Source organism: Panthera tigris, chromosome A2 (assembly GCF_018350195.1).
Source record: "Panthera tigris isolate Pti1 chromosome A2, P.tigris_Pti1_mat1.1, whole genome shotgun sequence".
Taxonomy (NCBI): Eukaryota; Metazoa; Chordata; class Mammalia; order Carnivora; family Felidae; genus Panthera; species Panthera tigris.
Window position 1 is genome coordinate 156,259,099 of NC_056661.1, and position 25,591 is coordinate 156,284,689.

Genomic DNA, 25,591 nt, shown 5'->3' on the forward strand with positions numbered 1-25,591 from the left:
TTGAAGATCAAGGCAGTATCTCATTAATGTTTGCTTCTCCAGTGTCTAGGACTGTGCCCACATATAACAGAGGCTCAGTAAATATAAACTGAATGAATTTTATAAATTAAAAAAAGAATGACTTAAATTAAGAATCTACATGTAGATAATTATGAATATTATATAGAAATTCAAAATTATCATGGAAGTATTTAATTCTCCAGTTTTAGGTAGTCAATAAATTTATCTTAAATGCTTCAGTTAATTTTGTAACCACTGTACATAGCTTATAAACTTTTCACTCTTCCAAAATTTCAGGACACTTATTACTTGAGTTTTTTTACTCTGTCCATAGAAATACATATGCTTTGAATCCTTGACTAGGATGTAAGCCAAAAACCATAGGTATACTTCCTTCCCTCCCTTGTTAACAGAGAACCATATTGTTCACACATTAACATTCTATTTCTCCTCTTTCATGTAAAGAACCAAATGTGAACTGATAAATGAGTTTTGGATGTTTCTTTCCAAAACTTTGCCTATTGAGCAAATACACACACAGGACTGACCCACAAAAGAGAGACAATCAAAAATTTTCAAGACATCCTCTGTTTATGTTTTATTATGTGAATATAAAGTCAATATCTCAGCCCAAGGCATTATTATATTAGAAGGTTCATGGAACTCATGAGTATATCATAGTAAAGATGTGATACCTTCCAAACTCCGAGGCTTCTATCAGAAACCTCTTCAAGAGCAGCTTTACTCTGGTTTCTGTTTTCCCTTACTTCCAACACCCCGTATCAAATCTCAGGTACTATATGGAGAGGATTCAGCATCTTTCTCAGCATAGTTGAGAAGGTTGATAGAGTTTTCCTGATCTACCAACAACCATCTTATAATTATCTAAGGAGGGAAGAAAAAATTCATGTTGACTTTCAAGCTATTATCTCATAAAGGTGATGTTCTGCCTCCTACAAGCTTCACAAAATCCATCTGAGACAAGATGGAGATCCAGGAACCCATCACCATCAAATACTTAGGGGGTATAATTTGCAGTGTGGTCTCAGGAGTATGTTTATTCTTATTACTACACAAGTTTCCTGCGTATGGATCCAACTGGGTATTAACTCATCACTTGCTAGCTCCTTTTCTTCTGAACATCCATCCCCAGGGCCCAGAGAAATAGAGACAGAGAGACAAACAACTTTTGTTCTTCTGGTAGAGATGGTATCTGTGTCTTATGTGTCCTTGTCTCATCTCCCCCAGGGACACTCAGGGACAATCTGGGTGGTTTGGGGTGAAGATGAGCTTGCTATAAAATCTTTACTGCTGATGTTCACAGTGAGAAGCCCCCAGGACCTGCATCAGCCTGTGTCAAGGGAACAGGGACAAGGCCTGCACCTGAAAGTCCCTCTTTCAGAGACAGTTGGAGGGGGTAAGTCCTCAGATCTTCAAAATCTCTGCCGACTTCTGTGCAATTTCCTCTAAATCTAATCCTATCTCTGAGATAAGACAAGGGCTGGTGCCACAGTGAGTAAAGGGCTTTTTTCAAAGTGCAGTAGTTGAAATAAGCTGGAGTCTGGAGGAAGGAAGGACTCCAGAAATTAGCGTCTTGAACAGGAGGTACAAGGTCAACTTAAGGGCAGGCAACTTTCTGGTCTTAAGATAGGGCTGAAATTTTCAGAGTTGGAATCATAAGCTGCCTATTGAGAATGATCATGTGTATCATGAATTGTCATTTAATAGGTGTATATGGAACATTTCAGGATTTTCCTTTCTGTCATCCCTGTGGTCATATGGTTGGTGGAATGGCAGCCAGAGAAAATGAAAGAGACAAAGTCTTGATTAAATCCCAGGATAGGCACTTTGGATGTCATTCCAAGTGTAATGCCTATCTTCCAACCATCCACCCATCCATCCAACCATGCATCCATTCATCCATACATGCAACAAATGGGTGCTGTATTAGGAACTGTCCAAATGCAGTGGGGTGTAGGATCTATGCAGAACCAGGGAAGCAGTCCTGCAAGAGGGTAGGGTGGGGCAGCAGTAGAGGTATTACACTGTTAAGTCTTCACATGATATCCACTTGCCCTGACCCTATAAGATAAATTACTTCTATGAATGCTGGCCAGATTAGTGATGTTGCTTTGCTCATGCTCAAAAGGGAAACAGTCAGATTTTCCTGTGTAGCTTCAGAAAGTAAAAAACTTAGGGACGACTTCATTTGCTAAAGCCCCAAAACTAGTGAACACAGCGGGAAACAGACCTCCTTGAAGTGACATTTATAAATCTTATTCCCTAATTCATTTATTTATTTACTCTATTTTTTATTTTATTTTTTTTTTGAGAGAGGGAGGGAGACAAAGTACACTAGCAGAGGAGGGGCAGAGGGAGAGGAGAAAGAGAATCCCAAGCAGGTGGGACTTGACCTCACCACTGTGAGATGGTGATCTGAGCTGAAATCAAGAGTCAGATGCTTAACCAACTGAGCCACCCAGGAGCCCCTATTTACTCTATCATTGATTGAGCACCTGCTATGTGCAGTATACTCTGCACAAGTTATAAAATCAGCGCAAACCAAATGATAAAAAGGAAGTGGGGTCAAAATTGGAAATCTAAATCAATTAGAAAGTAAAAGTATACGAGACTATGGCTATGGGACTTCCCAAATGAAACAGTCATTCTGGAAAACACATTATTCTGTGGCTGCCATCATAATAGTAAAAACATAGATCTCGCGATCAAAGTTAAATAAAATTGTGTAAAAGTCCAAATGGTGCATGAAATCCTGTGCTCACTTGCACTACTTACCTGAATAGATTTTTCTTTCTGCTTTACAGTGGATTAAAGGAGTTGACATAATGGCTCTGGAAAGGATTGCCAGCTGAGCGAACAGACAGTAAATACCTTAAAACCCCTCTTTCTGTTAAATAAGTAACCCAGATCAGAGTTTGTTCCTCAGCAGCAGTGACTGATACAGATACTGTTGTCAGGGAATGACAGAAAATCAAACATGGGTCACAGAATTCATTCTCCTGGGATTCCCACTCAGCCCACTGACTCAGGTGTTCCTCTTCGGGCTCTTCTCCCTGTTCTATGCCTTCACCCTGCTGGGGAACAGCACCATCCTGGGGCTCATCTGGCTGGATTCCCGACTGCACACCCCCATGTACTTCTTCCTCTCCCACCTGGCTGTTGTTGACATAGCCTATGCCTCAAATAATGTCCCAAAGATGCTGGCGAACCTTCTGAACAAGGAAAAAAACGATCTCCTTTGTCCCATGCATAATGCAGACCTTTTTATACATGGCTTTTGCTCACACTGAGTGTCTCATCTTAGTAATGATGTCTTATGATCGGTATGTGGCGATTTGCCACCCCCTACGTTACACTGTCATCATGAACTGGAGAGTATGCACGGTTCAGGCTATCATTTCCTGGGCATGTGGATCCCTGCTGGCCCTGGTCCATGTGGTTCTCATCCTGAGGCTGCCCTTCTGCGGGCCTCATGAAATCAACCACTTCTTCTGTGAGATCCTGTCTGTCCTCAAGCTGGCCTGCGCTGACACCTGGCTCAACCAAGTGGTCATTTTTGCTGCTTCTGTGTTTATCTTAGTCGGGCCCCTCTGCCTGGTTCTGGTGTCCTACACGCGCATCCTGTTCGCCATCCTGAGGATCCAGTCCGGGGAGGGCCGCAGAAAGGCCTTCTCCACCTGCTCCTCCCACCTCTGTGTGGTGGGGCTCTTCTTTGGAAGCGCCATTGTCATGTACATGGCCCCCAAATCCCGCCACCCTGAGGAGCAGCAGAAGATCCTCTCCTTGTTTTACAGCCTTTTCAACCCTATGCTGAACCCGCTGATCTACAGCCTGAGGAACACCGATGTCAAGGGCGCCCTGAGGAGAGTGCTGTGGTTGGAGAGATCAATGTGAGGGATGCCAGAGATGGTCTTGACGGTGGAAGAGTTGTTTTCTATGACATTTGGGGTGATGATAATACAAATGCCTTACAAAAATCTCGTGTATAAGATTTTCAATATTAAAACTATATATTGATCAGATTCTGTCCCTAAGCATGGGGTACTTCCAGACCACAAGGTGTAAGTGGAAAATCACAAAGTACAGGCCATACGAGAATTGTGTAGTGATGAAACACTGGAGCAGAGAGCCATGGACTCCTATGGCCAATCCCCAGAGCTACCTAAGATCCAGTTTCTTTTCTTTTGAGGCTTTTTTTCTCTGACATCTCCCCTTAAGTTCATCTAAGATTTCCATCTCCTTTATTGCTGTAAGTATATGCTAATAATGCCATGATCGATTCTGTACAATAGTACACCTCTAGCAAGACAGAATAAATAGTGACCTTGTTAAGCAGTCCCCTCCTAGGAAATACAGTGAGGACTGTGGGTAGAGCCAACACCCTCATCTGGAACTTAAAGTCTAAGCAGGATGACATTAGTTCTGAAAAATTATGTGCATCAGAGCCTGAGGAGTCTATTCCTGTGAAAAGCAAAGTTTAATTTTATGGGTTTTTTATATGTATATGAGAGGCAGAGAAATATCAGGATCTTTGTTTCATTTTATTTAATTATGCTCCATTTACTTTAAAAGAGTTTGTGTTTAGAATAAATACGAGACTCAGTTATTAGGGAGAGTTGCCTTGTCCAGTGTTCAGGTTACAAAGCCGGATGTAGGTAACAATTGACCATTAGGAGGTTGGCATAAAATGTCACAGAAGCAACAAACTCTTGGAGGGATTTCTTCCAAGGGAGGCCAGCAGCTTAACATGATGTTGTAAACTCACATTTAGAACCACTAGCATGACAAAGTCTGATAAAGATTTGTAGGAACCTCAACAAAATTCTAAGTGATATTATGCTCTAAGTGATATTAATCACTTATTCTGGACCCGAGTGGTCAGAATGATAAGGAAGAGCAATTTGTTTCCTTGTATCCACAAGTTTGGGACCTACGTGGCCAACAGAGTGTGACAACAGGGATTTCTTTAACACGCTCAGTGTGGCGTCTTTTGAATTCTCTTCCTCTCTACTCTGGGATATCACAAACCATTCAGGTGTGTGATATATGTGATTGTACATTATTTCCACTTTCTGTAGGTCTTTCTATTTTTTCCACATCCTCTCGTGTATCATTATCAGTCTCCCTTTTTCTTCTTGCATGAAATTAAGATGCACAGGGAAACCTTTGTCTTCCATTTCTCCCCTAATGCACTATTTTCCTCTTGCTTCTCAAAAAGCCTGGTTGCTGACTATTCTCTTCCTTGACTATTCTGCCTGCTAGTGCATTTGGGCAAAACATTTTGTCTCTAGCCATTATCTTAGTCTCCATATATCCAGAGTATTAGGACATTGCTTGTTCTGTCCTGTTATGCTTGCTCTGCTCCCCCCCCCCCCCAAAAAAAACTTGCTTTGCTTCCTTCTCCTCCAAAAAAGAATAATTTGAATAAAAAAATATTGGCTCCAAATGTAACAATAAGCACTATGGAGTTACTGCATGACGTATTTTAAAGGTAGAAAGAAGAAAAACAAGCAATATTTTTTTTCAATATATGAAGTTTATTGTTAAATTGGTTTCCATACAACACCCAGTGCTCATCCCAAAAGGTGCCCTCCTCAATGCCCATCACCCACCCTCCCCTCCCTCCCACCCCCCATCAACCCTCAGTTTGTTCTCAGTTTTGAAGAGTCTCTTATGCTTTGGCTCTCTCCCACTCTAACCTCTTTTTCTTCCTTCCCCTCCTCCATGGGTTTCTGTTAAGTTTCTCAGGATCCACATAAGAGTGAAAACATATGGTATTTGTCTTTCTCTGTATGGCTTATTTCACTTAGCATCACACTCTCCAGTTCCATCCACGTACAAGCAATATTTTTTATAAAAATAATGTTTTAACTATACCTAGAAAATTATTATAGTCACTAAAATATGTATACCTTAAATTAAGGTTAAACCAAAAGAAGAAAGAGGAAGAGGTAAATATAGGATAATGTGTCTCACACAAAACATAATCCATAAGTATGAATTCAGAATGTTTCTACAAGGACCCAATAGAAAACTCAGGGGATTGCATTCATTTTTATGTGAGTTCAAAAATACTTGAGAAAAAAATAGATGAGAAAGGCCAAGCTTCTCCCTACATAACTAGTGTAGATGAATAATGAAGAGATGTCCTCCAGCAGGTCTAAAGAGTAGCTCTGACTCAAAAGGAGAAAATAAAAGCAAACCTATTTTGTTAACAGATTACAGAAAATTCCTGAGTGTATGGGAGATTACCATTAATTGTTTCAGTATTTGAGTTATAGGACTTTATTTTTTTCTTCCAAGATTTTCTTTATTTATTTACTTATTTAAGATTATTTATTTATTTTGAGAGAGAGCATAAGTAGGGAAGGGGCAGAGAGAGAGAGAGAAAGAATCATAAGCAGGCTCTGTGTTGTCAGCACAGAGCTCGATGTGGGGCTCTCCCACAAAGCATGAGATCATGACCTGAACCAAAATCAGAAGTCAGAGGCTTAATCAACTGAGCCACCCAAGCACCCCTCTTCCAAGATTTTATTTAAATTCAAGTTAGTTAAAAAATATAAATAAATTAATTAATAAATAAATTAATTCAAGTTAGTTAACATATAGGGTAGCATTGGTTTCTGGAGTAGAATTTAGTGATTCATCACTTACATACAACACCAGGGCTCATCCCAACAAGTGCTCTCCTTAATGCCCATCACCCATATAGCCCACCCCCCACCCACTTCCCCTCTAGCAACCCTCAGTTTGTTCTCTATAGTTAAAAGTCTCTTATGGTTTGCCTCCCTCTCTGTTTTTATCTTACTTTAGTTTTCCTTCCCTATGTTCATCTGTTTTGTTTCTTAAATTCCACATATGAGTAAGATCATATGGTATTTGTCTTTCTCTGACTGACTTATTTCACTTAGAATAATACACTCTAGTTCAAATCCACGTCGTTGCAAATGGCAAAATTTCATTCTTTTTTATGTCTGAGTCATATTCCATTGTATATACATCTTCTTTTTTTTTCTTTTTTTTTTTTTTATATATACATCTTCTTTATCCATTCATTGGTCGATGGACATTTGGGCTCTTTCCATAATTTGGCTATTGTTGATAGCACTGCTATAAACATTGGGGTGCCTGTGCCCCTTCAAATCAGTATTTTTATGTCCTTTGGATAAATACCTAGTAGTGCAATTGCTGGGTCATAGGGTAGTTCTATTTTTCACTTTTTGCGAAATCTCCATACTGTTTCCCAGAGTGGCTGCACCAGTTTACCTGATTTTTTTTTTTTTTTTTGGTTTTAACCTTTTTAAGTCTTTATTTCCAGTTCATGTAACATTTGTATATATGATAAGCAGTCGTGTTTAAAAAACATATATTTTTGGCATGTGGCTTGTAGAATTTTTTAAAAAGTGATGTTAGATTTGTTTTCTTTTTCTTATGTGGAAAGCAGATGGGTGCTATCAGAGCCTCTCCCTCATCACCATAGTGTAATATCGTTCTTACACCACACTGAAATGTATGCAGAATTGCTTTAGCTTTATTCTTTATTCAGAGGTGTTTCAAATGTACTGATGCTACCATTTCTTGCACTGAATATATATATATAAACACTCCAAAGTGTATATATGGGGGAAATTTGAGGAGGAAGTAATTCGTAAAAGATGAAGGCTGTATCTGTTTATTTTATTTATCTTCAATTTCTTACTGGTTCACTGAAATCCTCACGAGGGTGGGATGAATTTTTCTTGCTGTTCAGTGCTTTATCTTTTTCATCTGTTGTTCTGTGGTCACAGTGACCCGGGCTAGGTAGCAGACTTTCCCAAATGTATTGAGTGCAAATAAACAGGTACTTAGCAAGACCTGAAAAAAAAAAAAAAAAGCGCTAGTCCAGAAACGACAATGCAATACTTTTTTTGAGTATTGGGTTGTTTGTGTTGGGCATGGTGTATGAAGGAAGTAAGCATGGAGTAACTACCTTTTCCTTGGAGGAATCCACATGGAGCGAATTACACTTAAAATAGTCTTCCAGGTTGTTGTTTGTGAGATGCAACTCTGCGTGCCTGGCTGCCCATCTTTCTCTCTCCTCCCACCGAGTGTCAGCCATCAACACGAAGCACACATTCTCTGCCCCTCTGTGCTTTAAGTTGCATGAGGGCTGGGTCTTGTCAGGAAGGCCTGTTGTTTGATAGTGTTTCCTATGACAAGACGGTGGGTTCAGTTCTGGGTAAGGAGTTAACAAATCTATTTGGTACCACATCCAAGTCACATCCTCGTTGTGTCTCTCCCTTAATTAGTTCTCAGTAGGAATGATGTAGAAGCTTGTTGTTCAATGATAAATCTGAAAACCCCAGCATATTGTACCCAAGCTTACAGTTTAGATTAACCACATTGGGGCATTTGGATTGTTGATTTCAGTGGCCTACAGTTGCTTGTGCTGTGTGGGTAGGGAGCTCTAAGGGACACTGTGAGCCTAGACCAGGGGGAAAGGGACTTGCTCTTTCCTTTTTGCTTGCTGGTCTTGTCAGGTTGGCTCAATCTCTCTTTAGCTTGCCAGTGGCAGCTGATGTCTGTCACTGCAGCCTTTGTTTTCTTACTTCCCCAAAGTGAGTCTTCCTCCTCCCCCCACCCCCCTGGAGAACAACTGTGCAAGCTGGGGGGCCACCTCCCCTCCGCGGTAGTCTGGACCCTGATTCCTCTGACCTTCTAGATTTTAACTACACCGACCTCTGCCCTAGAGATGGCGGCTGCCCCACACAGCTCCTGCCTGTTTATCACAGAGCTCCATTTTTCCTGTCACCATTTTGTTACGTTAAATTCTCTCTGCTCCTTTTTGCTGTAACCGTTTTATTACATTAAATTCTCTATTGAAATAATATATATGATTTTTCTGTTCCTATGGGATTCCCATCGGATTCAAAGAGAGGTTTATAAAACACTCTGAATTTGGGACATCACTATGAGTGATGACATCAAATATCTAGGCAGGTATGAGAGTTGAAGAACAGAAAATTACTGTAAAATATTTCTAAAATTGCCTGATGTGTTTCAAGGTGATCCAGTTATTATAGGTATGTGTGTATTACCTATACTCTGAATGAAAACGACCAAGACTTTTAGGAATTTTGTTGACTAAGTGAAGGCAAAATGATGAAGTAAAAAAAGAGTGGGCACCAGGTCAGACAATGTTAAAGTATCTCTTTAGAAAGCAAAAGAAGAGAGAAACATGAAAGCCAAGAGGAAGAGTGCTAAAGAGAAAACACAAATGGTAGACAGTCTAAATATCTCAGTAATTACGTTGAATGAAAATAGATTACGTCCTATTTTCACATTGATATTTTTAAACCCATAAAATATAGCTTATATATTGTTTACAAAAGCAACTAAAACACAGTCACACAAAAAAATCTGGGAATAAGGGTCTTGAAGAGCATATCCCTGAACAAATACGTGATAAGTGGAAGCAACAATACAAATGATAGTTTTTTTAATAAAACTATTTATTTTTAATAGTTTATTAAATATAGATTAATTTTATAAATAGTTTATTTACCTATAAATAAAAAATAAATTTGCATTCATGTTTATATAAGGCAGAAAGCATTCATTAGCATACAGAGGGTTATAATATACAAATACAGGTAAGAAGCTATCAAGACAGTGTTACAATCATAAATATGTATGTATGTGATGACATAGCTACAGTGTAGAATTAGGGGGAAAACCCCCCAAGAATTATAATGAAAAGATTTGTAAATTCAGCTTGTTAGTAAAGGATTTAGCAAATGTTCTCAGAAACAAATTGATAATCCCCCAAAAAACTAAAAATACAGGCTTTGAAAAACAAAGACCCTGGGATCCAAAGACCCTGGCATCATGATCTGAGCCAAAATCCAGAGTCTAACGTTCAACCAATTGAGCCACCAAAGTATCCCCTTTGTGTTTTAAAAATGAAGTCAATAATGATGAAAGTTCTGAATATCACACTTGAGATGTACAGCTCAAATGGTAGAAGAAAAGCAAATTTATACCACAGATTACATTTATTAAAAAAATAGGACGCAAAAAGTAAGTTAAATATTCAACCCAGGAAGATGATCAAGAATTAAAGATAGGATGTAATTTATATAACAACAAACTTTATTGATAAAAATGGAGTATGAAGATCATTAAAATATAACCTAATTCTTTTTTTTAAGTTTATTTATTTATTTTGAGAGAGAGAGAGAGTGTGAGCATGAGTTGGGAGGAGCAGAAAAAGAGGGAGAGAGAGAATCCCAAGCAGGCTCCGAGCTGTCAGCATGGAGCCTGAGGCAGGGCTCGACCCCACAAACCCTGTGTGGTAATGACCTGAGCTGAAGTCAAGAGTTGAATGCTCCACCCACCGATTGAGCCACCAGGGCCCCTAAACCTGATTCCTTTTACAAACAAACACCACTAAAACAGATAAGACTGATGAGAGGAACAAAAGAGAAAAGGTCTATATATACAATGTTGGGAATAATAAGTTATATAACCAAAAAGTAGAGATTGAAAAGACAACTCTATGAACAAAATTTATTACAATAAAATTTAAGATTAGAAATATCACTAAAACTTCCTTATGTAGAAATAGAAAATCTAGACAGGAAATCTTCAAAAAAATTGATGACCAAAATTATCCTACAATCAGAGAACATTGAGTCATATGGTTTTAAAGGCAAATTTTACCCATCTTCAAGAAATGGCTAATTTGCAGATCATATAAAACCTTTTTGAGAACAGAAAAAGAGGGACAAGTGTCTAGTTCATTTTACAAGGCTAATATGACATTGGCAGCAAAACTGCCAAAGGATAGTAGAAGAAAAGTAATTTATTGAATAAATCTCAAAAGGTAAAATAAATACAAAAAATCTTAAATAATCAGTAAACCAAACAGTATATTCAGTATCAAACAAAAGATATTTTTCATATAAAAAGAACTTAAAGCAAAAACATTTTTTTTTGAGAAAAATAGGACCCTTCTATGCTAGTAGATTTTAAAAAGGAGGAAAAGTAGTACTTTTGTATGTTTAATAAATTGGGCTATGAACAAAATACAGGTAATGATGAGTGTTTCTCTCTAGGCACCAGATGCCCTTGGATGTTATCAGTAGGAGGGGTAGCATCTTTCCAACATGTCAGGGTGCAAGCTGGATGCTGGTCACCAGTAAGCCTCTCCCTGAACAGGTGTGATGGAGAAAAGCCCATTTCAGATCTATGGCAGGTCAGAGCTCTCAGGTTAAAAAATAATCAGTCTGTTGATAATTTTCTTAGTTGGCATGTACATTAAAATAACTTTAACTTAGGAATTATATTTTACCCTGTTTATATTTGTGTATAAGAGTTGATTCAGATAAAAGAACAAAATAAATTTAAATTACAAAGTCACTATTAAATTGACTCTTGTATTCCCCAGAATTATAAGATGCGGTCAGTTAATTTCCATTTTAAGGAGAGAGAAAATGGTGGCTACCTAGGGAAGACCTAGGGGGACCTTGGTTTTCCAGTCCCCTTGAGCTCAGAATCTCTGGAAATTAAAAAATAGAGATTGTTTCCTGCTGAGAGTTTTCCTTCCCTTTCTGCACTCCAGGTAAATCCTACAAAACAGGACTTAACAAGTCCCATTGGGATACCTTATCCTATTTCCTAACTCCTTAACATGTTCCTCATAGCTTCTATAGGTCCTGCTACCTGGTCTTACTTTATAAATTGTATTCCTTGTGGTGATTTGATGAAAAAAAAAAAAAAAGGATGCATGGTCCATCAGATCAGGTGTGGTATAAAACTTAGCCAACACCAGCGAGCATGGGGAAAATATGAGTTTCATCTGTCCTAAATACCACTTAATCTATTTGGCGGTTTAAGGATGTGGCGGGGGAGGGGGGGCATTGGAGTTTTTGAAACCGAAATAAAACAAGCTTGTAGTAATTGTGATGTATGAAAGAGCCTGGAAGGCATTCTAATGCGTCTCACATTTAGGATCACGGGCTCCACAATGAGTGAAGAAATCCGCAACAGCAGTATTTTGTCAAGAACATCCTTCTAGAGAAGCCAGAGGTAAGTACAGCGAGACCCCTCCTTCCCCGGGAGCAGCAGACAGCAGTGTGACGGACAGGTGTTCATCTCTCCCTACACCGAACACTCAGAAGCATCTTGAGAGGTGGGTGAGCTGAGCAGAGATTAAATCCTCTCTTCTGAAAGAGATTCCTTTGCCCCTGTGGAGAAGTTTTTCTCTTGCAAGAGATCATGGGAAGAAACGAATTTCAGCATTAACTTACAAATGCCATTTACTTTTTTGGGGTGCTTTCACTTCACCCAACTTCTATTGAGTTTGTCATCTCATTTTTAGCTGTGAATCTGAGCCAAGTTTATTACCTAGTCTTTGTTCACTACACAGTTTCGAACAGGCTGTACTGAGCAATCATATTTCAAAATACAATTGCTATTGCCTGTCAATGCCAAATTTCTGCTATTGATAGCCTTAGCTAATAGGATAATTTAGATACACCTAATATGTATCATTTCCTCTCCTGCATGTAGTGTTGTTTATTTAAAAAAATTTTTTTTTAACATTTATTCATTATTTTTGAGAGACAGAAAGAGACAGAACGTCAGCAGAGGAGGGACAGAGAGCAGGAGACACAGAATCTGAAGGAGGCTCCAGGCTCTGAGCTATCAACACAGAGCCTGATGCGAGGCTAGAACCCATGAACTGCGAGATCATGACCTGAGCTGAAATCAGAAGTCTAAAGCCTAACGGACTGAGCCACCCAGGTACCCCGTGTTTCTTGTTTAAATTATAACAGCTGTTTGAGAGATTGTCTTGCAAACCTTTCTATTGCCTCATGAACTTAAGGAGTAAGAACTTAAGTAAGAACTTAAGTAAGCACCAAAAAATGAGTTTGTTACAGAAGAAGTGTGTCCTGAAGGTTTTCTTTTTGAAGGTGAAATTTCTTGTGGTGAGTTATTTAAATATAAGAATTACCATCTTTGTGGATGTTTTTAGCAGTCCTGTCATTCCAATCAGGTTGTATACACCAGCAGACAGGAACTGTCTTATATGCCCTCAGCTGAGACACGTAGCAGGACATATGGTATGTTTAGTAAATATCTGTGAATTTTATATTTTGTCTTTTAGCTACTTGTAGGTAGGAGGAAAATTGGCCCTCCTACTCTGGTTTATTGTGTGCCTTCATCATATGAAATTTTAGAAACAGCATTGTTATCTCCATTTACTCCAAATATTGCAAGAAAGTCAAAGTGGAAATGGCTAACACTTTTCTACACATTTAGGGCCAAGGAATCCTATAGGAAGGGATGTTAGCATTCTTCTGGGTCAACTTCTCACATAACACAGGAATCCCATCTTGAATAGATGGTTAATCAATTTCTGATTTCAAACATTCACTGACCTAAAGTTCAGCTCTAATAAAACAACCAGCTTCCAAGGAGATTCTTATTTTTTGAACTAAGGTAAAATCATCCTTCAATAATTTCTGTTCTGAATTCTGATTCTGTCTTTAAAGCAGGGCAAAAGTTTACTCACTTTTGTTTATGAAAGCTTTCAAATACTAACTTAACAGAAAAGTGGATGGGGAACTGGTAGGAACTCAATTACGAGTTTTTCTAGGATTCTTATTTTGGTGAAATTTAGATGGATTCTGGACTGAAGATATGGAGTCAGACAGGCAAGAAAACAGGAGGAATGGCTTAAAAGTTACAATGATTCCAACTTCAGAGCACCCACTGTGTGGTGAAAGATTTTTTCTAATTTACTAAGCCACAAAAAATGAAAGATTCATGATAAATAATAATTATCTTTTCACATAGAGTTAAGAAGCTTTAAAATATGTTACTAATACTATGAATACAAATCTATAGTTAGGGCTCTTGCTCTAGCCTTGGATAGGGACAGTACTTTTTAAGTCCTAGGCTATGATCCACCATGAAATCTTTCAACTGACATTTCAAAAAAAATTTTTTAAGTCTATTTATTTTGAGAGAGACAGAACACAAGTGGTGCAGGGGCGGAGAGAGAAGGAGAGAGAGAGAATCCCAAGCAGGCTCCATGTGGTCAGTGCTCAGAGCCTGATGTGGGGTCATGAAACTGTGAGATCATGACCTGAGCTGAAATTAAGAGTCAGACACTGAACTGACTGAGCCACCCAGGAACCCCCTAACCAAAATTCTTACTAAATAATGGAATAGAATAATATAGAAAACACACTGCACGTGATAAGGACTCAAGAGTCCTTAAATTAGTGTAGGAATATAGATAGGTAGGTAGATAGATACAGAATGTAAATATAACATAGAGTATAAGAGGGGTGGTGGGGTAACATCCTGATAATGAGATAGCACAATCAGAATAGAACATTGCGGGTACAAGAGTCAAAAGACAAAGGTCTCCATTTGAAACCTGGCCAGAGTTGTTGCAAACAGCCTGCCATTCTCTCACTTTGTTCAAGATTATGCTGTCAGTGAAGATCACAAGGCTAACAAATAATTTATATATTGAAGGCAAAAACTCATGAGAAAACCTGATGGAAGCTTTTCTGACATTCACCTTATCCTTCTTCCCATCCTCATATTCTAGATATATTCTAGCTAAGAGACATCAGTACAAATTCACACGTATGGAGACATGCATACTGCAATCTGAGAATATGCATGGGCAAACCTCTGATAGAATCATTCCAAACTGAGGAAAGTACCCGCTCCTATGAAGACCACTTAAGTATTAACATTTGAACCGTGATGAAAGTTGGTTTGGAAAGAAACATAAGATTTACTGAATACTATTAATTTTTTTAAACATTTATTTATTATTGAGAGACAGAGAGACACAGAGCATGAGCAGGGGAGGGCCAGAGAGAGGGGGAGATGCAGAATCTGAAGCAGGCTACAGGCTCTGAGCTATTAGCACAGAGCCCGACGCAGGGCTCGAACCCACAAACTGTGAGATCATGACCTGAGCCGAAGCCGGTCACTTAACCAACTGAGCCACTCAGGCATCTCAGATTTACTGAATATTTTAACAGAATATTAGCATTTAGCTTATTGAAGTGAAAAAATTTCCTTCTGTTTCATTTGGAATGCATAATTTTCACTTAGTAAGTAACTAATAGGACAAAAGCATCCTTGAAGATATTTTCTTAGGAAATAAACAACGACAAACACAGATCCATCATGTTTAAACCCTTCCCTCAGGCATTCAGGCTTGGGAGCCCCACTGTCTCACACAGAAATGGGGAGAAATAAGACCTCTGTCACAGAGTTCATCCTACTGGGATTTCCTCTCAACTCAAGGATTCAGATGCTTCTCTTTGGGCTCTTCTCCCTGTTCTATGCCTTCACCCTGCTGGGGAACGGGCTCATCCTGAGACTCATCTGGCTGGACTCCAGACTGCACACCCCCATGTACTTCTTCCTCTCCCACCTGGCCATCGTCGACATAGCCTATGCCTGCAACACGGTGCCCCAGATGCTGGTAAACCTCGTGAATTCAGACAAGCCCATTTCCTTTGCTGGCTGCATGACGCAGACCTTTCTGTTCTTGAGTTTTGCTCATACTGAATGTCTTCTCCTGGTGGTGATGTCCTATGATCGGTATGTGGCCATCTGCCACCCGCTCCGATATTCTGTCATCATGAGCTGGAGAGTCTGCATCACCCTGGCATTGACTTCCTGGATTTTAGGAGTTCTCCTAGCCCTAGTACATCTAGTGTTACTCATACCATTGCCCTTCTGTGGACCCCAGAAAGTTAACCACTTTTTTTGTGAAATTATAGCTGTCCTCAAACTTGCCTGTGCAGATACCCACATTAATGAGACTATGGTTTTGGCTGGGGCAGTATCTGTGTTGGTAGGACCATTCTCCTCCATTGTGATATCTTACATTTATATTTTATGTGCCATCCTAAAGATTCAATCAGGGGAGGGGCGCCAGAAAGCCTTCTCCACCTGTTCATCCCACCTCTGTGTGGTTGGACTCTTTTATGGCACAGCCATTATAATGTATGTTGGGCCCCGTAATGGGAACCCCAAGGAGCAGAAGAAATATCTCCTCCTGTTCCACAGCCTTTTCAATCCCATGCTCAATCCTCTGATCTATAGTCTGAGGAACAAAGAAGTCAAAGCTGCTCTGAAGAGGATGCTTGAAAAAGAGCGAACTTCATGAAAATCTGTAGAATAATAAAATAACTGAGTTTAAAGGGACCCGAGAAATCATCTCATCCAATATTTACCAGGATTCATAAACATGCTCAAGGGCATCCTTTTCATCTTCACACTTTCCTAGCTCCCAAGAAAGCTCATTCTACTTTCCTCCCTCTGGCATCGCAAGTCAATGCTACACAAGAAAATGAAAATAACTTCTGACCAGCTGAATAGTGGACATACTTGTAATATAATTATATTAAATATTCTGAATGAATGGAAATAAATTTGTATATTTTTATGCCATCAGGACTCAGAGACAACATTTTATAAAATAAAGGAAGGTATTGGCAGAATGTTTAAGATACAGCAATTAGCAGAGATTGATACATAGTAATTCCAATATTTGAAATCCAGCAGTTGTCTACTCTTTCAAAAATAGTTCTGCAATTAAAATACAATTCCTGTATAAATTCCCGTGATAGTAATGCTTTCTAAGGCATAATCAATTTAAGTTAGGAAGAGCATGAGCCATGGCTTCATGGGATAGAGAATGAAAAATATAACTGTGACGCCACGACCAACAAGAAAAACACAAAAGATGTCTGGCTAGTAAATATAAGGACACGGTAAGAACTTGGGCAGTATAATCCTGAACCATATTCCAAAAGTTATGGTTATTCTGAAAGATCAAGTCAGGTACTTGGGAAGCAAATGCTATGCAAGTTGGTTTGTGGCCCTTAATCATACATACCATGTGGTAAGGTTTCATTGTCTGACAAGCAAGTAATTAGCTGTCTTGGACTGAGTTGTGTTCACTCAAAATTAATATGTTGAAGTCATGGCATTGTAATACTTCAAAGGGGGATGTTTTGGAGATCGGGTTTTATGGAGGTAATTATATCAGTGTGAGGTGTTTAAAGTAAGCCTATCCCAACAGAGCTGATGTCCTTATAAGAAGAGATTAGGACACAGATATAAACATGTGAAGACACAGGGAGAAGCCTGCCATCGACAAGCCAGGAAGAGAGACCTTGGCAGGAATCAACCCTGTCCACACTGAAATCTCAGACTACTCACCCTCTAGAACTGTGAGAAAATAAACTTCTATTGTTTATGCAGACCAGTGTGTGATAGTTTAATATGGCAGCCCTAGAAAACTAATATATTATCTCAGAGGTAGAACAGAGAATCAAATGAATATAATTAGCAGAGGGCCAAACATTGTCAAGTACAAGTCAGTTACCAAAGATAACATTTAAGCAGCTACTGGAAAATTCTCCGCTATGGGAAAAAAATGACAAACAGTTTATTTCAAGTCTGGAAAGTAAAATCTTTTTTCTTAATTGTAAAAGTCTTTTATTGAGGTCTTTGGAAAAAATAAATCTATAGTATCATTGTATGAAAGTAATATTAGATATTTTCAGGTTAATTTTCACTTAGTGAAAGCACAATGATCACAGGAAAATTATTTATAAATTTTCCCAAGCAATGCATTTTTATGAGACTCTCTCAAAGAATCATATAAGCAAAATGTATCTTAAAAATTAATTAAAGCTGTGTGAAAATAAATACCATTATGGACAATATGGATATATGTGATCATATATATATTAATATGTTAACATAGTATTAATATATATACTTATTTATATATATTCCTTCAAAAAATATAAGCACTGGTCAACAGAAATAATGTAGCAAGGATCTCCAAAAATCTTCTGCTCCAGAAAGAAAAAAGTACTCTGACAAATTGGTATAAATTGACTGTTTAAGAACTCTGGGGGGAAAAAAGAGGCAACAATCTGGGGAGTGTTTATGCAAGAAACACTGCTGACCTTGTTAAGAACAGTGAGTTTTGGGATGGTTCAACTTGCTGTGTTTCCATCACTTTCTCCCCAGCTCTGCAGAATCCTCGAAAAGCAACAGCCCTACACTCATAGTGGAAATCAGCATCTCTGCAGCCTCTGGAGAGGGAGAATAAGGTTTAAGCAATATAAGAGCAAAGAAGTAAATAAATCTCTAGTATCATTCTACAAAACTAATTTTGGGTTAATTTTCACTTTATGAAAGCATGATGATCACAGGAAGGTTATTTATAAACCATTGAAATTAAGTTGATTTAACCTAAACCATATTATTATAAATTAAAATGCTGATCATAAGCCCAAGGGGCAGCCACTAAGAAAATAACTCAAAAAATATACAGTGCACTACAAAATATTTGACAAAAAGGGGCCAGTAATGAAAGAATGAACAGAGGAACAAAACATCATAACATCTAATATGACAGCAAATAACAGTTAAAGTATAAATGGTAATGTTAGGATTAGAATTTAGGCAGACCATGAATCCTGTACTCTTAAACTCTAATCCAAATTGTAGAATTAAGACTAAATTTTGTCAACCTCTGAGAATACAATGAGCACTTTACATGTTTAATTAGCAATGTAAAGATATATATAAAGTAATATTGATCACCAAAGAGAGGGAAGAGAAGAGAGAAAGAGAACAGAAGGGATAGGTATATAGAAGTGCATTTTTAAACGTATTCTATGAAACAGTCTCTACATAAAGCAGGCACTCTCAACGACAGAGAGAAGGCATGAGAGGGAAGCTTACAATTGGAGTCTTGTCAGTGCCTTTAATGATGATGGATTTACTCTCTTGAGATAGGAGGTCAGTGGCACTGCTGATTCACAGGGATGTGTACTAGGCAAACATTCAGTCCAGAACACTGTATTTGGGAAGAGGCCTGGCAGGACATTTTAATTTAAGTGTTATCAGCATGTAAAATCCTTGGGACCAAGGAGGCACCATAGAAAGTGGTCAGAAAATAGATACAAAGAACAAACCTTGAAAAATGCCAGTGTTCATAGACATGGGAAATGAAGAGAAACCAGCCAAGGAGACAGAGAAGGAAGAGCCAGAAAAGTAGAAGGACCACTGGTTGGGGTGGGAGGAGGCAGAATATCATGATAGTCAAGGGAAAGGAGTGTTTCAAAGAGGGAGCGATGGACTGTGTTAAATGCTGCTGGCAGGTCAAGTCAGATAAGGATAGAGAACCGGTCGTTGGGTTTAGCAAAGTCAAGATAATTGGTGAGAAAAACGGTCTCACATTTGACTAGATATGTTTAAAGGAACAGGAGCAAAGGCATTTGAGACAAATGGCGGGAGAACAGTTCTTGAGTAGGCAGGAGGGCTGGATTCCTGGCCTAAGTGGCGGACTGTCCTTCATGACGGACTACCCAGTAACTTCGCAGTAACAGCCGAGGAGCTGGGAAGAAGTGCAGGTCCAGGAACTCCGTCAATGTGTTAGTTAGGGTTGTGCAAGTTCTTGTTTGATTCTTTTGTGTCCTCAGTCACTGTCAGTCAGTAGCTGGGACTGTTGAGTGGGAGGACTCATGGGAGGCTTAAAGAGAGAAAATATGCCGGAAAAATCACCTGGCGAGGAGACTAGAGAAACAGGAAACGGGAAGCGCTCTGGTAGCATCAAGGGTCAAATTGATGTGAATACTCATGAATTTAAAGGGGTCTGAGTCGTCTGGGTTTTGTGTTTTCCTCCAGATGTGTGGAGGTGGACAGAGACATTCATTGTTGAAATTCAGTCTAACACCTAAAGGCTTAGCACAGAGACACTAAAATTGCCTCCCTAAAGTGTGTGATGGAAAAATAAATGTTAAAAAAAGGAAGAAATATTTAGGGAGTGGCTTGCAATAAAAGGAAGACAAGAAAGCACGGAGGGAATAAGGTTCAATCTCTGTGAGTTTCCATGTAAAAATAAGTATTTGCAATGGGAATTTTTTATAATTCACTTTACAGTAACACTAGTCAGCAAAGATTGTTCACTCCCTGGGGAGGATCTAGTCCTTTGACTATAGGTGCTTCTTTAACAAGCCCCCTGGGGGTGGGGGGCACACTTACACCGTAACATTTAAACCATTCCAAAAGGGGACATGGAACCAGGCACACTTGAAGATCAAGTACATAAGACGTCCAAATACTTGAGGCTTGTACTGTGTGACATAAGCCATGAAATATGACTTGTATCTGCTACATTTCAGGCCAAGGTCCTCCTGAGTAGGATCACTCATGCCATTCTCCCTGAGTTCTCACTTTTCTGCATAAATAGGTGCACACACACATACCCACACGGATGACAAAGCTGGAGAACTCTGGGCAGGTTTTACACTAGTCTGTAGGGAAGACAATGTGTGAAGACGCTTTGTAATGTGTTCCCTGGATGCACAGGTATGCCTCTGTGAATTGGGGTGGTTGTAGGTGGTCAGAGTACAATGCCCTCATATCCAGATGTGTCTTGAACACTCCTGAGTACTGTCCTCTTGGTCAAGATAGAAAGGATATCTGTGTCTCCTCATCCACCAAACCTGCTCCAGGGAGTCGGCGACTCATTCCCCCATCTCTGTGAGTTTTCCTGTACATTCAAGCCCAGTTTAAGAGACACACCAGAAATAGCATTCCCCTTTGTACAAATCATTATATATAAAGCTGGTTGATGGTTAACACAAGAGCAAGCCAGAAGGCTGGCAGAAATCGTCAGGTTTAAAAAGAAGGAACAGTCTCCTTTGTGAAGACCTCTTTCTCCCACTATGTTGCGGGGTGGGGGGGGTGTCCTCACAGTATCACCTGGCATTCATGCTGTCACAACCCCTCCCCAGTCACACCTATGGGAAGTCACACCTGGTGGAATTAGATGTCTGTGACTCATGATATCAAACAGAAAGGAGCCTAAGAAGGATCTAATCCTTTAGCCTCCTTTTATAATTGGAGAAGATGAAGCCAGAGATCTTCTGCAATTTTCCTTGACTTGTCATTTCTTCCCCAACTGAACTACCTGCTCCTACTACAGCTTAGAGGTATTTTCCAACCAGGAAAGTGAGAACACTGGGGCTTCTTTTATAAGCCTCCCAGGAGGGAGGTGTTGGTCAGTGGCAGGGACACATCCTATACCTATTGGACAAAGTTCCATTATTATTTTTTCTTTATCAGTGAAGCTGGGAGAGGTGCCTGATTCGCTTATTCTTATTTGGCGTTCCAGGCTTACTGTTCAGGGATGGGAGTCCTCATCCTAAGGAAACTCTTTGTCAGATCCTAGAATGGAATTATGTGACCACTATTGTCACTTAGTAAAGTTTAGAGGAAAGTACAGCTCATGGAAATGTGGTAAAAGCCACTACTACTAAACGATTTCACCTCTGTTCTGTGTCTGGCACCATGTTCAGTGACAACATTTGCTTTATAAAATTTAAAGAATTTAAATGAGCTCTTTATTAAGTCACTTTTGAGAATTGCTTCTTTTTTCATTTTTAAAGTTTATTTTTATTTTTTTTTGTGAGAGTGCACATGTGAGCTGGGGAGAAGGGCAGAGGGAGAGAGATAGAGACAGAAAGAATCTTAAGCAGACTCTACACTCAGTGTGCAGCCCAACACGGGGCTGGATCCCATACCCCGGGATCATGACCTCAGCCAAAGTCAACACTCGGACATTCAACCAACTGAGCCACCCAAGGGTCCCAAAAAGTGTTTTTTTTTTTTAAAAAAAACAAAGCAAAAACCTTTGACCTTGAATTCATTGATGCACATTGTCAATTGTGCATTGACCTTGAATTCAGAGTTTTACAAAATCACTCATTGGTTTCAATAATTTATCTATAAATTTTTAAAAATGTTCTACATACATAATTGTGTTTTTGTGAATAATGACATTTTATATTCTCCATTTTAATTCTTATGCCCTTTGTTTTTTCTTTTCTGCTTTATTTCTGGCTAGTTATAGAGTCAGTGCTAACTAGACATTAGTGTAAGTGGAGCACAGTAAGCTTGTTTCCTAACTCAGAGAAAAAGCTTTTACTATTTCATTAATTAGGTATAATATTTCTATAGGTTTTGTAAATACTCTCTCTCAGATTAAGGTCCTTTTCTTTTTATTACTTATTTTTTGAGAAGGGGGGAGAAGGGGCAGAGAGAGGGAAAGAGAATCCCAAGCAGATTCTGTGCTGTCAGCACAGAGCCCCATGTGGGCCTTGATCTCACAAACTGTGAGATTATGACCTGAGCTGAAATCAAGTCAGATGCTTAACTGACTGAGCCGCCCAGATTCCCCTAAAGTTCTTTTCTATTTGAAGTTTGCTAAGTCTTTTTTTAGGAAATGGGTCCTGAATTTTATCTTGTTGGTGGATTTTTTTTCCCAATTAGTATTGTACAGTATCTCCTCTGTGCCAATAGATGCTTTGGAATGGTATTACGTATTTATGTGGCCAAGGACTTGTTTTGTCATTTTTCTCTTTTTTCCCCTTTTTTTCACTTAATTTTTTAGCCTTTGTGTATGTTTGTGTGTGAGAGAGAGACAGAGAGACACAGAGAGAGTTTGATTTATGTTTGAGTGGTTTAGGTATGACTCTTGAAGGGTTTTGTAACTTGTTTTTCTGATTTCCATCTAATATGATTAACTCTGTCTTTTAGTGACATATTTACATGTAATGTGATAATATATATATACATTGATTAATGCCAGCTTATTTTGTGTTTTCAATCAAAATTTTATTTGTTTCTTTCTCCTTTTTTCCCTTCTGCCTGCTGCTGGATTGATAATGTTTTTAATCTATTTTATTTGCCTTATAATTTTGGAAACTGTAGATTTTATGTCTGTTTTTGATGATTTTCATTAATTGGTAATATCCAAGTTTAATAAATTATTCTAAAAAATTTAAAGCCATTGGGGTTTCAATTCTTATCAAGAATCTCAGCACTTGCCACTTATCAATATTCCCTTCCTTGTTTAGTTAGTATTTTTAAAAGATTTCATCTCACCTCTTCAAAATACCAAAATAATTATTTTATAACCCACAGGCTATAAAATTTACCAGCATAATTTTTCAAGTGCTGTGTCAATATTGTTTGTGTATTTTGATTTACCTCTAGTTTGCTTTTATTCTTCCTGAGGAATATACTTTAATAGTGTACTAGGAAGGATCTGTAGGTATCAATACCCTTCTTATTTGTATATCCAATAATGCGTCACTTTGCTCTCATTCATTAGAGAGAGTTCTTGAAGATACAAAATTTTGGAACATCAGCTTACCTCTTTGGCACATTAAAGGCAGTAGCTTATGTCTTCAGACCCTTTCCTGCCGTCAGCGGCCATTGAATTGTCGTTCCTATGTATTTCATTGTTTTTACCTTTGGTAACTCTTAGTACTTCCTCTTAATCCTGGAAAAAGTAAATGATAAAACAGTCTAACAAAAGTTGCTGAAGACACAAATGAAATTATTGCTGCTATGACAAAATCATGAAACCTATGAATGAAATAAAAAGAGCACTATAATGAATCAAGAACAATGTGTATGGTAAGAATCACCTTTAAAGTCTTAGGAAGGAAAAGTAAAGTCATTTAAATTTTTAAAAAATTAGGTAGATGGGATAAATGTTAACCTGGTGTCAGTCATAGAGTAAACGTACAATTAGGGCATAGTTATGAAAAAATCTATCACGTGGTGAAGAGAAAAAGAAAAACAATCTGAAAGGATTTTGGAAGGGACATAAGTTGATTGACTACACATCGATTGAATAAAAGACCCACAGGGTCTAGATACAGTGAAATGTAGGCAATGGAGGAAAGACGACAGTTGGAGAGATAATTGTTAAGAACTTGCAATCACTGGGAATTTTTATTTATCCTATTCTGTTATCAGAATACATTTTTTTATCTGAAGATTCACATATACTTCAGTAATGAAAAATACCTCATTTTGCTTGACTGTACATTTAATTTTTGCACTCCTTAAGTGGAATGCATTTTTTTTTTTTTATCATTTAAGGATTTAGGTCTAGTTTGAATTTTTGAGTTCTATTTTGAGTTGATTTCGTGAAATCTCTTCAAGTATTATATCTTCACTGTTCTCTCCATTCTTTTGCTCTGGAAACTTTATCACGTCTAAGTTTAGCTGCTCAGTCGATTAATCATGTCTCAAGACTGCACCTTCAAAATGGTACCCCTTTGTTTGTCTGTATTAACATCTGGGAGGGTTCTTAAATGTGACCTTCCAATGCACTATTTCTCTCTTTAATGTGAGGTCTGGAAATGATCTTCCTTATTGGTTACAAAATGATGTGGCATCATGTCTTATTTCAAATGTGTGTGCTTGATCCATTTTATACACTCTTTTTTTATGGCTACCTTATTCATTTTTCTTAATTTATCAAGCATTTTAGTAATTGTTATGCCTTTATTAATTTATTGGAGCATCCTAACCATTCTTGGAGTCTTTGGGAGATTGTGCCATAGCTTTATTAAATCTTGAGTGAATTCCAAGTTCCAAATGTTTACTTTGTTTTTCCTATTTAGCAGGACTTATTTTTCCCAAAATAAGTGTTTAGGCACACCTGCTGAGTGAAAGATTTTTTTTAGCATGATTTTTTGCTTTTTCCACCTTTTCTTTCTCTCTGTCTTGTAATTTTGAATTTTTGTTATTCTTCACCCCAGCTCCATGAGCCCTGCATATACAATATATAAAATGTAATATGTAATATAATAGTGTCTCAGGCTCTGGTGATCTAATGAGAGACCCAGGAAGCATATTGTCTTCTTTGTAGTCACCTTATTCAGCAGCCCAATAGCTGTTTTAAACTTCTTTTTATATCCAAGCCCTTAGGATTGAGCGATTATATTAGTATATTCCATCTCCCAAAACTTGCCTTGACTCTGTAAGAGCTGAGTTCCGGGTGTAACTTTCTGCCTTCACACTTGGAACATACATGTTTCTGATTCATTTCTGGCATTGTGGGAATGACCTCATTTTAAACTCTGGATATCTATTTGGGGGGTTGTATTTTATATTTTGATTTCTCATCTTCATGTGTTTGAAGTAGAGGAAGGCTGAGGAACCCCTCTTGAGCACAGGTCTTTCTTCTTAACTAAATATACAACCAATAGTGTAAATGCAATGATAACATTGTTAGTGTCTGTTATTATTGTTAATAGTATTTCTGGGAGAAAATAGAAATTAGTGGAAGTGGAGGTAAATGGAAGAGAATCTGACTCTATCTCCTTATTAGCTGCAGGTGATTATTGCTTACAGTGAATTTCAAGAAATGACATTTCTTCTATTTGTTAAACAGTAGCCAGAGACTCCAATTTTTATGTGAAGCCTACTAATTTTTAATATCGGTAAATAACTAAATTTGTTAAATGTCTCCAAAAGCCAAATGGACAGGTCAACACCACAGACTTTGGACTGGATTGGATCCATGAATTACTGATTTGTGGCCCCTGCATAAATTCTCACTCTGTATGAACAGATCATTCCTTTCTCCTTTTCTACCCCTCAGCTCCAAAACTCCTATCCTACGTGTGGCATTGTGTCTGTGTGTCAAAAGAAC

At 38.4% G+C, this 25,591-nt stretch overlaps 2 protein-coding genes across 2 annotated transcripts; both read left to right on the forward strand.

Annotated features, from left to right (window-relative positions):
• The first annotated feature begins 2,918 nt into the window (after positions 1-2,918).
• On the forward strand, positions 2,919-3,977 carry LOC102953246 (olfactory receptor 2A5). The gene is given in 2 exon segments (XM_007090854.2): positions 2,919-3,245; positions 3,247-3,977. Coding segments are annotated over 2 exon segments (933 nt in total). The 5' UTR covers positions 2,919-2,981; the 3' UTR covers positions 3,916-3,977.
• An 11,303-nt stretch (positions 3,978-15,280) lies between these two features.
• On the forward strand, positions 15,281-16,213 carry LOC102953542 (olfactory receptor 2A25). The gene has a single exon (XM_007090855.1). The coding sequence runs from the start codon at positions 15,281-15,283 to the stop codon at positions 16,211-16,213; it is 933 nt and encodes a 310-aa protein (XP_007090917.1).
• Positions 16,214-25,591: the final 9,378 nt, after the last annotated feature.

What these genes read in the sequence shown, in the direction of transcription:
- LOC102953542 (XM_007090855.1), top strand. Translation starts at nt 15,281, where the DNA reads ATGGGGAGAAATAAGACCTCTGTCACAGAGTTCATCCTACTGGGATTT.